Source organism: Oenanthe melanoleuca, chromosome 12 (assembly GCF_029582105.1).
Source record: "Oenanthe melanoleuca isolate GR-GAL-2019-014 chromosome 12, OMel1.0, whole genome shotgun sequence".
Classification (NCBI taxonomy): domain Eukaryota; kingdom Metazoa; phylum Chordata; class Aves; order Passeriformes; family Muscicapidae; genus Oenanthe; species Oenanthe melanoleuca.
Window position 1 is genome coordinate 8,411,893 of NC_079346.1, and position 17,723 is coordinate 8,429,615.

The 17,723-nt window shown below is 37.2% G+C and overlaps 1 protein-coding gene across 1 annotated transcript in view; it reads right to left on the bottom strand.

The window, feature by feature from the left end:
- PRKAR2A (protein kinase cAMP-dependent type II regulatory subunit alpha) overlaps positions 1-17,723 on the bottom strand; it is a 60,085-nt gene that overhangs the window by 32,045 nt on the left and 10,317 nt on the right. Inside the window, exon 2 of the mRNA XM_056501792.1 lies at positions 4,139-4,174. Coding sequence (XP_056357767.1) covers positions 4,139-4,174 — 36 coding nt within the window. The remainder of the gene's footprint in view (positions 1-4,138; positions 4,175-17,723) is intronic.

The window sequence follows — 17,723 nt, forward strand, 5'->3', positions numbered from 1 at the left end:
TACTATTAAGGAAATAACTATTATATATTGCTTCCCTAGCTTATATAGGTCTATTATTCTGTTTATAGTTGTTTAATGTGAAAACTGTAATCTCAGCCCACTGAGGCCAAAGAAAGGCTCATGAAGGCTCATATGCAAAAGAAATATATTATACCAGATCACTCAGATAAACAGAAATAATTGCAGAAAAAAGATGAAAACTTTTTGTGACACATGTATGGTATGGGTGTCATTTTGCCAGATTTTCCTATCCCAAGGAGAAATCAGCAAGTCTGCTGGAGAGTGGGTGTTCTGTGGAATGAATCAAAAGTGTCTAGAAATGGGAAATGGCAATACAGAAATCTATTGAGAAACTTAACTTTTCTGAAATATGCTAAAACTAAAAGAGGAGAAACTATGCACAAGAGAGACTCTAGTGGGCGTCACACCCTTCCTCCCAAAAACACAATTAACTTTTCATTCATATCCTGCCAGGAGTACAATTCTCCTCAGTGTTATGTACCAGTTGTTATAGTGGAACAAATATCAAAGCTCTCTTCATCTAGCTTTGAAACAGCTCTGATATAATTGAGAAAGGAGTAATGACCGATTTCTAACCCTCTCTGAGCCATGTAGTCAGTCCCCAGCCAAAGGCAGAGATACTGGCATGCTCTGCAGCCTTCCACTATAGAAAATGAAGTGACCAACATAATTAAGTTTGTCAGGAGCCTCTATGCTTGGAGGAAGATCAAGGAATGCAATGAAGCAAGCATGAATTTCAACCCAGTCCAATTCTTGGGAGGAAGGAATCTCTAAGGGTTTCAGGCCATTCAATCCAAGCCTGGGCAAAGGGAATCAGTCATCAATTCATGTAACACAGGTTACACTGGCAGAAGGCTCTGATTTTGCTAAGTCAGAGCAGCAGAAAGACAACTGCTCTACTGGGTATTAGCACTGAAATTGCATTACAGCCTGTGGCACCCTAGAGCTAGGAGTTTTTCAAATTAGTGAGGTTGTTTTTCCATTTTAGTTTCTACCACCGATATAGCTTATGATTTTAGAAACAGGATTATTTTAATGAAGTCAGCCAGCAGCTCAGATACAAATTAGAGCTGACCAACTGTTTGTGTGCACACTATGGATCTCAACGTGTTACATGACCAAACATGCTACACACAAGTCAACTATTCACCAGATTAATTTCTAGTGGAACATCAAGCTCTCATTTCCCCTTCTCCCTCCAAGCATTCCATGGAAAAGGCTGTTTCTCCTCACGAGAACACTACCACTCTGCACTTCTATAAATAATTACATGAACATGATTAGATAAATTCCCCTCTTCCAGGATGACCCTCTGGCACAGTCCATTTTGAGTAAATCTTGAAGAATGACAACAAAATATTTACAACATTGGTAGTATTTGCCTAAACCATTTGGATGTTTTGTAACTGGAAATAAACACCTAAATGAAAATTTAGTAATCATTTGAACAGATTTATTCTATGGGTTTGCGTATCTCTAGAATTTGAAATAGTGCACCAAGGGAATCATGATTCCCCTGTTATCTGGAGGCAGCTAATCACAACCAACCAGTAGAAAACTCCAAGTTTAATATTAATAAATTAATAAAGCAACTAAAAAGAGATTCTCTAACTGCTATGTGTAAGAGAGCATAATAAGCATTTGTTAGCATCTAAGAATACATCTGTAGTTGAATGGTTTACCAGAACAGCTAATAGCCTATCACAAACTGCATGTAACCTAGACAATCACTTAATCAACTTTTCCTTTAATTAAAATTATATTTTTCTTTTATTTTTGACCTAGTGAACAGGGACAATTCCCTAGGCAGCCAAATACTTTAAAAGAACAATTCTTGCTTGAATTTTTCTTTAATACATCCCATGTTAGCTTTTAAATTCTCTGTAAATTTGCAATTTTGTGCATGTAAATGTTGACAGCAGCAAGCAACTGAGCTCTGCTCTTCACTCCCCTTACAAACACATACTGCACTGGAAACACAGAAATATTGGTTGGAGTGACAAGGTTCAAGATGCACTAGCAGAAAGCTCTTCTGAAGAGAAGACCACAAAAGAATCCACTAAATGCAATTACAAAAAAGAACTATGTGCCAGCTTTTATTCTCCATGGTTTGTTCTGCTTTACTTTATTAGTTAAATCCAGAAACATTTAGCTACTATGGTGAGTAATCTGTAAGGCAACATTGGTTTGGTGTTTGCTTTTATTTGTTGGTTTAAAAAGACAAAAGCTATCTTACAAAAATTGCAGAATGTAAACTTGCTTAAAACCTTATGCACAAGTCAAACCAAATTCAGAGCACCAAACCCAGCAAATCAGTCACTGATTTTATGCAAGGGATTGTAAAATGTGGCTGCCTATGATGGCAGGGGGCTGAGCACAGTAACCCAGCAGAGCTCAGCCAGTCTCATTCCTGTGTAGGTCTAGACAGAAACAGAAGATACGGAGTGAAATAAAAATCACTCCACTGAACAACCCCCCCAACTCCAAACCAGCAGTTTCTCTACTTCTCCTGCCAAGAGGAGAACTGCATCTGTGTGTGTACAGAGGATGGTGTTTGCATCGCCTTTGCATTTTAACAAATCCCACACTGATCATGACCTATACAGTGTATACAGAGAGAAAATTGTTTTTTTTAAATTGTGGATAGTATTTAACAGTAGTAATATACACATATTCTATTATTGCTTGTCTCCATGACAATTCTAATATGAACTGTAAACTCTGAATTATTTTAGCTCTTCCTGAAGCAGTAGCATTATTAAGCAACTAAAGTCCTCCTTAATCTAATTGCACAAGATAGCAATTCAATTTTACATTTGCCTTTTAGTTGTTCACATTAACCTTTAGACCCCTAAATGAGAGAATTTGTTTATTAACGAAGAGCAGCTCAGTACTGTGTGATCACCAACATGGCATTTCAGTACTGCAAAGTCAAAAAGATTACAAATGCTTTCTGATTAAGGCTTAATTTTTTAACTTTGGGAATAACTCAGCCTTTATTTAAATTTAAATCTGAGATGTATTCACTCCTCATTTCTAAGATTTTTCTCTATCAGCAGGTTCCAGGATGGATTAGTTTAATTAGCAGAGAAACTGAAGTGTCCTGGGCCTCTCCAAATTAAGACACTTTACAATATATGACTCTCAATATTTACTATCAGAGCATCAAACTCCACCATTCAAGATTCAATTTTGTCCTGCCTAGATTTATCATGTAATCATATCTCAATGTCAATTTTTGAGAGTTATGAAATTCTCATTATACTCAGTTATTTGTTTGTAGTGGCATAAATACACAATCACATCCTTAATCATATCCAAGCAACCAGTAGAAAAGCAAATGAACCACATGAGTATAAGGACATTTTGCACATAAACATGTATTTATCTTACATTTATTTATACACCAAAAATATATATTATCAACAATGCCCCAACAGAACTAACACATCCAAGAACATGTCAGATTATCTACATGAATTACAAACTGAGTAGACTTGAACTCAAAACTAGAGAGAAAATACTGAATACAAAGGCATTTTCTTAAAAATATTTATCAAATCAGAATCACAACTTTCTAGACAAGCTAACTGTTAGAAAAATATTTTAAGAAAAAAAAAGTACCACGTGCAAAGCAACTCACACTGCACCTCAAATGAAAAAACAATGCAATACCTTTTCATCTACACATAACCTTTTGTTCACATTATACTCTTTAAAGTCAACTTGCAAAGGAATTTTTTGGGAATAACAGTTTCTCATTAAAGCATTTCATATTGGTTGAGATAGAAAACAAACAAACAAATAAATATTGCCTCTGTCTCTAGAGCAAGTGAATAACCACTAATTCAAAAACTATAAATATCAGTTGCACAAGCAAGGACAAAATGGAAGCATCCCCCATATTTCTATTTTCTAACTGCTCTAAATGTGTTAGCCATTGGCATCTACAGCAAATTAAGAAACAATTCTCATTTTTTCAAACAAAAATAATGCAATAATTATAGGAAATAATGCAAAAAGAGAAAGGTAATTTTTAATTCCTTGTAATTCCTTTAATCAGATACACATTTCAAAACTGTTTCAGATACTTTAAACTCTTAAAAACAAACCATACCTGATACTCTTCTGTTGTATCGGTTAACAACTGGAGCTGGAAAAAAAAGAAAAATAAATAAAAATTACATATTTGTATTTATTATTACAAAGTATAATGAATTAATTGAATAATCATTATATACTTTTAGTACACAAACCCCATACAAATCTCTTTTTAAAATGCTTCAGTATAAAGCTTTCATCCATTTACTTGCCAGCCAGTAAACATTCAGTCCAAATTAAACTTCATATTCCCGAAGGCCATTACATGCTAAGATGGATGGTAAGTAGTTCTGTGTTGTTTTTTTCTTTTTCTTTTAACTAATTCTGAAAAAATATACCTCTACACAAATTATCCAATCCTAATCTATCATCATCTAGCAGCCTCATTTACTTATTATTATAAGTATATACAAGGCTGTCTCACACCAAGGCACACACTGAAATTGGAAAAGGCTGGGATGAAGGATCCATTGCTTCTTTGTTCGTGCTGTAGCTTTACAAGGTACTTGAACTTTGGATTGGGATGAGCTGCCTGACTTCCACCATCACACATACTTCAACATTACATCAACCTTCAGCAAGCAGCACCTTTCCCCCTTTCACCATAACCAAGGTACCATCTTTGAGAGTTGCTTCAGTCTCAAAACAAAACAAACAAAAAAAAAGAGAAATCAGCCTGTAAAGCTTCACCCAGAACAAAATCAAAGCACTCTATATTCTCCTTCACCTCTAACAACCAACGCCAATCTATTCTGAGTGCTTCATGTTTTCCCTCTCTTCTTCCCTTCAACAGGTAATTCTACCTTTCCTGATACAACCTGTAGGCTTTCTATCCCATTCTTTAAATATTTAAGAATTAGAGGAGACCTTATACCCCATCAAAGCACATGCATCACAGAGACATCTATTAAACACCTGCCATGAAAATCTTAATGACCCCATCATTTCTTAGAAACGTTTGAGTATCTCAGCACCACCAGAATGCAGAACAATGATTTCTTAGCAAAGACAGAACAGATCAGAGCACTTACAACCACCCTGAACCTATACAAAAACACAAAACTGAGAACAATACCACAAAAAAAAAAAAAAAAATCAAAATTATTATTGTGGATTTTTTTTAAAAAAGAAAGGAAATCAGAAGAGGTTGGAGGGGAAAAGAATAATCAGGCTAATCCCACAGTTTTCAGCCAAATCTATCAACAGGCAGACAATGCTCAGCCTTAAAAGAAGCTCAGGATTAAAAGCAAAATTACATTGAATTTTACAATTTAGATCTAAACTTCTAGAATATGACGTAATCCTTATAAAAGTAACACTGACACAGTGTTTCATGCATCAAGCTTCAAGAGGTTCAAAAACACTGAATAACAAACCTGAGAATTCAAGCAACTTTCTCTTCAAACCTTTAAGCAGTTTATGACAGCAGCAGCAACCCTTCCTGCAAGTAAGGGCAGGATGTATCTCACTTGCCAAAGGACACCGTGGATGCAAGAAGTTTATCTCACCTTAAAGGAAACAGGCATTGGGATACAGATCCATTCAGGTTTATTAAACAAACTCCTAATCTGATCTGAACATGTTCATACATTTTGCCTCATTTTTAACTTTTCCTCGTGGGTCTGCCTGTGGATACAGTGGTGACACAAAACTGCTCTGGACAGTAATTTGCCCTAGAACAGTACAATCTCATGTCTAGTCTGAGTAACTAATCAAAATTGGCCAATTTGGACCTGAAGAAACAGGAAAACTCACTGCTTTTATCCAGAAACCCAGTCAAATGCCTACCAGTCCTCTAAGGTTTTGCAGAATTAGAGGACCAAAATAAATTAGCTCTGTTTCCACTACAAAGTGATTTATTACAAAAGAAAATACTAAATTAAAAACATAATTTGATAAGTTTGCTGTACAAGCACCTCAACAAGGTCATAATAGTTTTAAGTAAATGTTGAACTAATCTCATGTACGAATTCAGACACTTTTAATCAACGCCATTAGTGAGTAAATACATTATTTCAGCCTCTATCTTGCACATACAGAATTTCTTCTCCACCTCATGATTTCTACACCCATTTCTTGCTCATATTTAAGAATAAAATTTTCATTTGAACAGGATTAATATACTACAAAACACTCTGGCATACTTTGGGCAACAGAGAAAAAAATCCAACGATGACTTCTTTTAGAATCTTGATTATTTTTTCCTGTAGCAGGGTTCAGTGTCATCAAAACTGCATCAAGTTTTCCAGTGTTAAAAATGAGAAAAACACATAACCTTTTAAGGGCAGTTAAGAGAGTACTACTATTCTGCCTCCACAAAGCTTTTAAGATTAAAATGATAGTTTGCATCTCTTACACCAGTGACAGTTCTAACATGTATAAAATCTACTTTATGTGTTGTCAGATGACTGTTTTTATGCTAAAGAGATAAAATCTGACATTTCCTAGTAGAGAAGATTAGTGGAATTTTTTTTCCTTCTGGCTTACTAATGAAAAGCTCTCTTTGCTTATGACTATTTTCAGCATTGCACAGTCAGTACAGTACTGCCACTCCTATCCTATGGTACCCTTGTGTTTTGCCATTAGAAGTACATGAAGAAAAAGCCTGGCATTGAGCACTGCTAAGAAAAACAAGTCCTGAAGGTCCCACATACACCTAAATTGGTCTGTGGACAGATTCCAAAAAATTAGATGGGGCAGAAGGGAATAATACATTTACTGTTAACACAGCCTATTTCCTAGACTGAGCACTACAGGGCACCTAATTTAAAGCAATAGTGATGGACACAGCAATAACAAACTCCCACACCAAAGCAGACCTTAGAGCACAACTCTGCCTGTGACAGGAATCCAGTGAATCCAGCACATGGACCTGGTACCACCCAGAGACCTGGGATCTACAAAACACTAAAGTGCTGCTTTGAAAGATGAAACAATTTTTATTTTTTTTTTAATCTCCAGTTAGAACTCCCCCCTGCCACACACCAATGGGCCACAGCTCAGTTTGAACAATGGGCCATGTCTCTGGTAATGACATGAATGTTATTATACGTTAATTGCAAAAACCATAATGAGATTAAAAGATTTCGTTGTGAGATGATTGCATTGTAAACTCTCCATTATGTCAAAACCTCAGGTGCAGCAATATCCAAGTTCAAAATGTTTCATACCTTTGGCACAGCTCCTGCTTTTACTTGGCTCATGGGAACCAAGACACAGTAATTGGGTAAACACAACAAAAACTGAGGTAAATTAAACCATTGTACCAGAAGAGAGCAAAACGGCACAATTTCCTCCCTGGCAGCCAAAGGCAAGTGATTCTGGCACTGGAAAGGCAGATCAAGCTGTGCATTCCACAGTCTTGCCAGAACTGACTCAGGACAATGATCCTACTCCACTGTTCAAGAAAAATTAGGAATTTCTGCTCAACATGTACATGTTTTCCATAATGTGATCGGGCACAGACTGAAGTAAGCACTAGATAGGAACTTAACAGGCTGCTTCAGCCTGAAAAATCTTTCTTCCTCAAAGTAAAGGTAAGTCATTACATTTATTTAATTAAAAATATTTTAATAAATTGCATAAATAGACCAATATGGCACATTCCATTACTTAAATTCAAAAATGTACCCTACATCAAACAGCACTAGTGCCATGCAGTTAGTGGCTGCTACTAACTATACTGCCACTTGCCAGTAGCTCCATTTCATTGGGTTTTCATTTGAAAAATTACAGGTGTAAATGAGGGATTTTAATTTTTTTTAATACTTTCCAAAAGTGACAAAACAGGAATTTCTCTAATATTCTTCAGTTTACTCTGAAATATCTGATGCTCGATTGTGACTCACTATGTTTAACTTACAAGAGTTCTGACTGTGGTTATAAGCAGGCATAAAATACAGCGCCATAGTTGAAAAATGGACACAGATATTATCACTTTTTTTACCATTTTCAAACCAAACCAAGAATTACAGTATTTAATGCAAACAAGTGACAGTAAAACCACTCTTTACAACCAGACCTAAAAGCACACTTTTCCTACAGTGTGTGGGCTCCCTTCTCTGTCAGTGACTTTGAAAACTGACTGATAAAAAAACCCATCAAGCTTTTTTAAATGTACACTACTACCATAACAGGGATAGCTGTTTTTCTACACTATTCACAAGCCTGAAATGAACAGAAGTACAACCACCATTCTCCCAGCTACAGCTACCCAATTCTTACACATCCTAAGAACATTAAATTCTTATAGAAAAAGACAAAACTCAAAAGACCAATTCAATTCAGGGTCACAGGAAAAAAACTCAGGGACAACAAATGACTAGCACTCCAAGCATGACAGTAGAGTATTAGGCGTTACTGCTCTGCACTAGATGTACCTTGAAAACTTATTTCTCTTTCTTCACAGGCACTTTGCTTTTTACTACGATCTGTGAACATTTCCTAATTTCAACTAGAGTAAAAAAATCTCAACATGACTATATGTGATTCTGAGTACAATTTATAGCAGCATACTAAGTTAAGCTGTTGTGCACACAAATATTTAACACAGACCTTTTGTGTAACTCTAATCAGCACTTTTTGAAGGTTTCCTGATAAAAGATGGAGCAAAGCTCATACTAGGTGGCATAACCTTAGTAAAGTACTCAGAGTTCAAAGAGCATAGGCACAAAATACCAAGTAGCACAATAAATCAGTGATTTACTGAGTACTATCCCATTGAATCATGGCACTAAATCATCCTATGTGAAGAGAGACAAAAAGAGCAACAGAATGTAAACTGTTCTAATTTAACAAGTCAATTAAGTTTAACCAAACAACACATGAGTTGACACTATAAACCCTTAGAGCTGAAACACCAGAAGCAGAGTGAAGTATAAATCTGAGGCGTGACTGTCTCTGTGGAATGTTGTATCAAGTTACGATAAGGAAGTGCCAGACTACAGCTGTCAAACTGTTTTTCTACACACCAAGATGTTAATGGACTTACATAAATAGGAACCATCACAACTCTGAGAAAACTCATAGATTCAAGTATCAGCTTTTTAGGATTCCTGGCAATTAAAAAGTAATACTAGACCAGAAAGAACTTTCATCATCAGATATGAAACTACACTTCAACAAATACCAATCTGAACATTTTTTTTCAAAGTAAGTAAACCTGTAACAGAGTTCCCTGTGATTGTTGTGTATCCATGATTTCCTTCATGATGTCCTTACTGGATAGTGGCAAATTCTCACTTACCCCTTCCACATCTTTGCTTCATAAGGTGGGGGCCAAAGGTAGGGCTACAAACTACTTAGATTTTTTCAGAGGCAGCTCTGGAACCCAAGAGTTCTCCTCAAGACTTTTCTCAGAAAAGTAAAAAAACACATCAGAGTTTTACAGACACTCTTTTATTTTTCCTTCTATTCCTCTGCCCATCCACCCTCCATAGAGGATGGAAACTCAGAACCCAGTCAGACAGGCAGGAGAGACCCTGATGGTGTCAGCTGAAGCATGCCAGACATTTGGAGGAAGACAAAAGGTCAGGGAACACTAGGGAAGAAGTGAGTTTTCAGAGAACAGAGGGAGCATAGAACATCAAAAAAAATAAAAAGGCAGAAAAGTGGAAACCATGATCCACAATTTGGCATACACAGGCTTTGCTTTTCTGTAAGAGATTTTTACATCTATTAAGTTGGAAAACAATAAAAACATTACATTGCTACTAAACTATTGTTTTCCTGTCTGCTGCTGTAGAAATAACAGAGACAGACACCTTGTTATTTCTCAGTATTGAAAAATAGCTGTCATCAATAGCAAGAGAATAAAACATAAAAACAAAGTCACAACACATCCTGGTTTCAAATTTAATTGATTTTTTAAATTTGTATTTAAAAATTACTAACACCAAATGGAGAAACACTGTCTGAAAGCTTCATTTTGGAAGAGTCTCTGACCCTTGCTTTCCAAGTTTTTTTAAAGCCCCTCTGATAGAAAGAATGTAATAAACTCCGGGAAAAGTTGAGTCAACAAGCAAAGCATTTATGTCAGTGAAAGAAAGATGTTTATGAAGTTAAAACAGTTGTGCTATTTTGAGTTGGCTCTTTTTTGGTTTTTAAGTGCAGTAGAAAAATGAATATGCACTCTGGAATGGACGAACTTTAAACAGCTGATAATTTAAAAAAAAATCATCTCTTGACTAACTGAAAGGAATCTGAGTGAATCTCTCATTATGATGGCACTTCTTGACTAAGGCCTTCAGAGCTTTGTTTGAAGTCTAAGATCTTTTTTTCCAATGTATCATTATTTCAATACTCCCTTTCCATAACTGAACCTGAACAGTCATGCACGGTACTATTTTCATTACATTTCTCAGCAGATATTCATTCTCACAAAAAAAAAAAAAAAAAAAAAAAAAAAAAAAAAAAAAAAAAAAAAACACCATAAGCCTGCTCTCAGAATTCAGGAGCTCATACAGCCTAAGCACAGGAGAACAAATACTTATCAAGCAGCACCTCACATTATCTGACATTGCAATGGAATGACCCACACAGCCCTCTCCTATTTCTCGCTGACACATCTAAGATCAAGCCAAACACAGCACTTTTTTTTTTTTTTTTTTTTTTTTGTGTTGATTTTTTATGAGCATAATCTATATTATGAAGATCAAAGAGATAGTAACAAGGCACGCACGTGCTTTACAGACAAACTGGAAAAACTCCCCGTGCTGAGGTACAATCTCAGCTAAAAGGATGCATTTCACAGTGATTAGATATAACCATACACTGATACTACAACAGAGATTGTCAGGGACTGAAATGAAAGACTTGGGAATGTTTTCAAGTATTAGGAAGACAAATCACTGCACAGAGAAAGAAGGATGCTGCAAAAAAAACAGGAAAGTTAAGAAGCAGCTGACAAATCTTCAAAGCACTGTCAGAAGAGGCAGACACTCGAAGGTAACAGCAAAGCAACTGAAAGGGAAATTTGCTTGGGCTTTAGGAGTAGGCTTAGAGAAGAAGACATTTCAGAGAGAGGGAAGCTAAGGAGTCACATTGGTAATATCCAGAAACATTAAGCTTACAAACCCAACATTAAGCAGATTATAAAAAGAAAAGATACTAAACATATTTGAATGTACTTTCACTGGGACTGTTTGACAATGGAAAAGCCAGAAAGGGCCAGAAATGAGAATGAGACTACAGAGAAACAGAAACATCACATCAAGAAGAAATAACTACAAGTTTCCTTAAATAAATTCTTTATACAGAAAAAGATAGTGGCATCTTATCTAGGGAACCATGAGGCATTCCCCAATCAGTAAGAATCGTGGGCAACTTACCCCCATGACCAGATGCAGTGGCAGAGAACAGAAAACCTCCTCCTTTTCCAAGACTCTTGGAAAAGGACTCTAACCCTTCTTATGTTACCAGTTCTGCTTTCCAACCTCATCTCTTTATTTAATTAGTCTCCTGATCCACCAGAGATCAGAGACGGATGAGGCAGGAGGATTAATACCTCAAGGTACTTATGGTTTTTGAAACATAGTGAAGACAAATTTAGTCTGAAATCTTTTCATTAGAAACTTCAGAAGTGCTGTTTAAAGCAACATACAGCTCTGACAAACACGGATCTTTTAAAACAACACTTTCTGTATTTCAGTTGTTTTTTTACTATGGTTTTGGTTTCTAAGACTTAACTCCACATCCTCATACCTTTTAAAACATCAAACACCGAAGATTTTTGATCAGATTTTTATCCTGTGCCTAGCTGCAGGTGCAGTCATTGTTCTGTATGTTACAAACTAACAACACTTAAACCTCTTTCGGGTTATTTGGAAAGCTGAGTTCCACCAAACATATTTGGAAATTCTGGAGATAATTCCTAAATGAGTCATAAAAAACGTCATTTAACTATATCTAGCACATCAGTCTATTTTTATTATTTCCAACTGCGCCTCTTGCATAAATCTCTTTCTACAAAATAATGAATAGTATACAGGTGAATGCAATCTGAGTAAGCTAAAATATGTGAACAAGGAAAAAAAAAAAAAAAACAATAAACCTGAGTGAATTGTTTATACATTTCACCATTATTAAGTTTGCATTCCATCACAGCACAAAGCCACTGCTAAGTAAAAGTCCAATGTACATAAGTCATTGCTCCAATGGGAACAGTCTCAATCAATCCTGATCTGCCACTGGAATCAGTCAAGGGGACGTGTGTTTTTCCATTTTCAGAAGGCTAATTAGAAGTCCCACCATTATTCTGAACATCTGAATGCATTAAACATTGTAAAAAGTAACAAGAGCAACAACCCACTAGAGGCGTCCCACAACATGAGGTTAGACTCACCAGGCAACTCCTGAATTCCTCCCTAAGTGACATGGTCCCCACATCAGCAGTCTGAGACATCACCATCAAAATCAGCTTCAGCAAGCTCCAGACACATCTTTCTCACACTGACAGTGCTGTCCTCTCCCAAACCTCATGCACAACTCTGTTCTCAGTTCCAATGTGGTCTAGATTTTAAAAACGCTCTTACCAAATTAGTATTATCCTCAGGAATAGCACAGCACCAACCTATCTGAAAGTGGGAATGTATCAAATAAATACCATCAATGATGTCAGGAACTTTTGCTTAACAGCATGGCCAGTAAGTCTGAGAGAAGTACTAGCCAGGCAAAATAACTATAACAGACAAATAAAATCCAGATGCAGATCTGGGGGGAATCTTCGTAAGGTAATAGGGATGAAGTGGAAAATGTTATCACTGGCACTGGCTTTAGTGTCTATACAGCCTCAGGTATAAGCAGATGTAAAATTAAGTTTGAAAAGAGTGGAAGACAAGCATGTCACCACTATGGTAATGGCACAAGTGAGGCAGTGCACTTGCTCCATGTATTTCACACCTCCTGTCACTGCCTTTTCTGTAACCTCTTCCCCCTGTAGACTCCTTTCACACACCTCCACTCTGCCCTGGAGAAGACAAACGCAGCTGCAAAGAGGACAGTTACAATTCTCACTCCCACAGAAACTCTTCTACTTTCAGTTTCGATACCACACTTACCCTGTTTGTTTTTAAGGCCTTTAACCTATTCCTACTACCAAGGCTTTACTTCCTGTGGACTGCCACAGAAGCACAGTAAATACTTCAGCAGCCAATACACACTTTCCCAGCTGGATTGCTGCTCTCTTCTGACATATTTATGGGTTGCAGTGCACCACTTATGCTCTTGTCATTCTCTACATTCCCCAGTTTTGTTCTACCCTATCTGTGCAGGATGGATTTTTCCTAATACACTGCACAGAACACCTCCAAACCCCAGTTAAATACACACACACCTGTACATACTTTTACAGAGTCTTTTCCAACGAACATCTCCTAAATAACTCATAGACATCCTATATTTCAACTGTATATTATATATTATCTGTCCTCTAGGTAGAGGCATATTTTAAGGCACAGTAAATGTTGCATGTGTTCCTAATATTTTTCTAGGTACATCTGGCATTTGAGAAAAATTCAATACGGCATAATGCTGTATTTTTATTTGAATGCATAATGAAGAGTTGATTTCCTCCTATATGTAAAGAAATATGATGATGATGCACAGATATTCTTGTGGATTAGCAATGAAAAACAAAGAAAAAAGAAAAATTTTGACTGCCTATTAGTTTTCACCAGAAACACAACCTTAATTTTACATTCACTGCATTGTATTTTAAAGAGATTCCATCTGCTCTGTCTGTAGTGCACATTAATATTCAGAAGACATCTGCAGTGTGCAGACCAAGCTTTTAATTGGAATCATGTCACAGCTACCATCACACAACACTGAATGTAAATGTTGGCTATCTGCACTTGGCAGCTGCTTGGCAGGCTCAGCATAGAGTCCTACTGAGACTGATAGTGTCTTTAAATAATGCAGTATCAGGATATAAAAGCTATCTTGAGAAATCAAATATTGACTATCATATCCATAACCAGTATCATTTACTAGCACCCTAAATTGCTTATAAGCAAAGTATGGTTCATATTCAGCAATAATTTTCAAAGAGAGAACAAACTGATACAACACTCATACCTTTCACCATGATAGATACTTAAGCAAATTTAACTTGTACACAAAATGGGACAATAACTGAACTTTAGTGCAACCAAAATGGTGTAATGAAACTCAAAGCATTTATAAAAATCTAAAACTCAAACATTGCTAAGGACATAAGAGCACCTGAATAAAAATTCAACTAACAGGTGCACTCAGTGAATTAAGATACTTTTCCTACAATGTCAGACTAATTATTCTGGAATGAACAATATAGTTACCTTTTCTTGGAATTTAAAAAAAAAAAATCCAACCCTGAGTCAACGGCATTATCATTTGCTTCAAATTCTTGCCAAACCATGGTAACACAAAATTACATTTTCCCTGCGTATTTTCTGCTTGTACTCTGCTCTAAGTTTCTGACAAATGGGGCAGTGAGCAGCAATCTACAGAGAGAAAATTGCATGTGTGTGTGTGTGCGTGCAGGTATGTACACACAAACCAACTGTCCAATACAAGCAACTGTTTGTTGCACTGATCTTAGATACCTTAGCTGATCTTAGATACCTTGCAAGAAATTTCAGTCTAATCAGTATTCAAGAATGACAAACGAACTCTAAGAACAGCAACACTTGCTTTTCATGAAATACACATTTCCTTAGGGAATTTATATTCCACCACCTTTGCCACCATACTGTAGAAATAACACAAATCAAACCAAAATTCAAGACCACAAGCCATTAAGGTACACAGTTATGCCACCACAAAAATAATTACAGAAGCAGAGGCATCATCAGAACAGAGTCATCATGATCCAGTGCCCTCCTCTGACAGACTAATTGGATTACTGGATCCTCTTAGCTTCAGTGCAGCTCCCAACACAGATAAGGGAATTACACAGAAGGGGAAGACCCAATTGTTCAAGTTCAGGGCATATATACATGCTCAATCTCAAGCTTGCACTTGCAGATCTGCCACCATTTCAGAACATGTTATGACGGAAGGGTAGAAAAGTAAAGAAACAGAAGGCAGAGCTAGGTTTCAGTCCCAAACCTGACAGCATAACAAACATCACTGACCACTGACTGTAGCATCACTTCCAATGTGTGTCAATGCCAAGGCAAAAAAGGGCTGGTCTTAACCTTTTTCATCAGCGATGTGCAGCTGGTCTGCTCAAGTTTGGACTACGAAAGAAAGGAAAAATTAACATGGGCAGTGACGGATGAGATGCCTAAGAAGCTTTTCCTTTTGCCTCTGAGCTGTTTAGCCTCAGAAAAAACAGGCTGGAGTCACTATCACAGTCAGGTGTATCTGGTGTTGCAGTATGAAACAACTATAACTGAACCATTTCTACAAAAGAGCAATTTAGAAGAAAATTATGAAACAGGAGATTTGAAGCTTAACAGAAACAACCTGCAATATGGAGAGAGCCTGGTGTTTCACACACCCAGCAGGCATGTTACACAGCTATACCTGCCAGGTCAACCTGAGTTCAGGATTGCTTAATTATAGGTATCTAGGTAGAATTTAAGAATAGCATCCTACAGGTAAAATAGGCACATAAAAGCCCACAGCTCTTTGCCTGGGTCACTTCACATTTCATTACCAATTCCTGCTGACATTTGAATGATGAAACATACTGTGTTTTTACATAAGACAAAACTGCAATAGGTTGTGCTGTCATCTGATTTGATCTTAATAAAAGAGCACAAGGAATTTCAATCAAGTGTCACTTCAAGCTGATTCAGAGCTTAATCTCACACATCCACATTTAACTCAAGGCAAAAGCACATTTGTATGTGCCTGGCAAGGCACGCTGGTTCTAGGGTATTCTGGACAGCTTTGGCTATGTCCAGGGAGATGGTCCTTCCCTCCTACTCAGCCCTAATAAAGTCACACCTGGAGGAGCTCCCTGCCCAGTTCCAGGCTGCCCAGTACCAAAAGACCCACAGACATACCGGACAGAGTCCAGCAAAGGGCCATAAAGATGATGGGGGACCTGGAGTATCTCCTGTGTGAGGACAGGCTGAAAGACCTGTGATGTTAGCCTAAAGAAGATAAGGCTCAGAGGAGTTCTTATCAAAACCTGAAGGGCACTGAAGGACAACAGAGGCAGCTTCTCCTCACTGGCACTCAGTCACAGGACAAGAGCCAATGGCCATAAAGTCAAACACAGAAAGGGTCCACCTGAACTTGATGAGGCACTTTTTTACTGTGACATTCACCATACACCGGCACAAATAAATTGCCCAGAGAAGTTCTGGAGTCTCCATCCTCTGAGATATTTAAAAGCAATCTGGGTGTAGTCCTAGGCAATCACTATAGGCAGTCCAGCTTCACAAAAGAGTGAGGGAAGATGACCTCCAGAGGCACCTTCCAAACTCAATCATTCTGTAATTCCACAAAGATGTTGAACAGCTCATTAGAATTCATGCTTTGCTTCAAGTTTAAGTTCCAATGGCCAGAAGGCAAATAGAAGTACAATTCATCTGCAGGTAGATGCATCTAGTTTCAGGCATCCAGGTAGATAACTGTAAGTTCTGACATAGGCACTGCACAGATTTTGGGATGCTGTGGTTTAATTTGTTGGCTGGGTTTTTTTAAGGGGAGAAAGGCAGGAAAAGCAAGGCTGAGAAACAGCCTGAGCTTTTACGTGTTCTTATTATGGGCACATCTTTGTAAATGCAAACTGAGCACTTTCTTGGGCATTTTTAAAAATGTTCTGTGTTGACACTACTACAGTATACCAAACTAGTTCTCATTCTAATAAAGCCACATAAAAGTCAAGGAGCATCCACATCCTGGACAAACCTCAGCAGGAGTATCAGCCAGCTTAGCCATTGTGACAAAAGGCATCACTTACAGCTGATCAGCTACTACTCCTCTAGGATGCAGCACTCTATCCTGCACAAGTAATCACCTCTGAAGACTCATTCTTGCCTGAACGATTTGTAAATGACCTTTTTCTCAAAAGATCAACGAATTTAAAAGCTGCCTCAATTCTTCTGGAAGTCTGGTTTTTACAGTTTTGGGGTTTTTTTATTAAGTGCTTAAAAAAGGCTGACGATGTGTTGTTGATCTGTGAAATTATAAAAAATTTATTCAAAGAACTACTGTTCCCATATGTGATATGTTAAAAAAACTGGTATAATACATCACACCACATTTTTTAATAACCCAAAGCAGAAAACATTGATCACTTGTTCATAAGAAGTTCTACATATACTTGGGACTGAAGGGATCTGCTTTTCAGTTAAAAAAAAAAATGAAAGAGGCAAAACAAAAACCAACACACCAAAACCCCCACACCAACCCACAATTTGTGTCCTTGCTATATACAAATTTATCTACAGTAGTGATAGAGGAGCTACACTGGATTTGCAGGATTTTATGCTGTAGTAGGAGCTTCAAAGTCACAATACTGGACACCAGGTGTTCTGCCTTGCTTTCCCTCATCTCTAAGGTGCAGGATCCTCCATGTGAGCACAACTGACTGTACAATTCATGACCATTTTCTTGTCTGGTGTTTTTCTGGCAAGAACAAAATGTGAATTGCACCCAGTGCC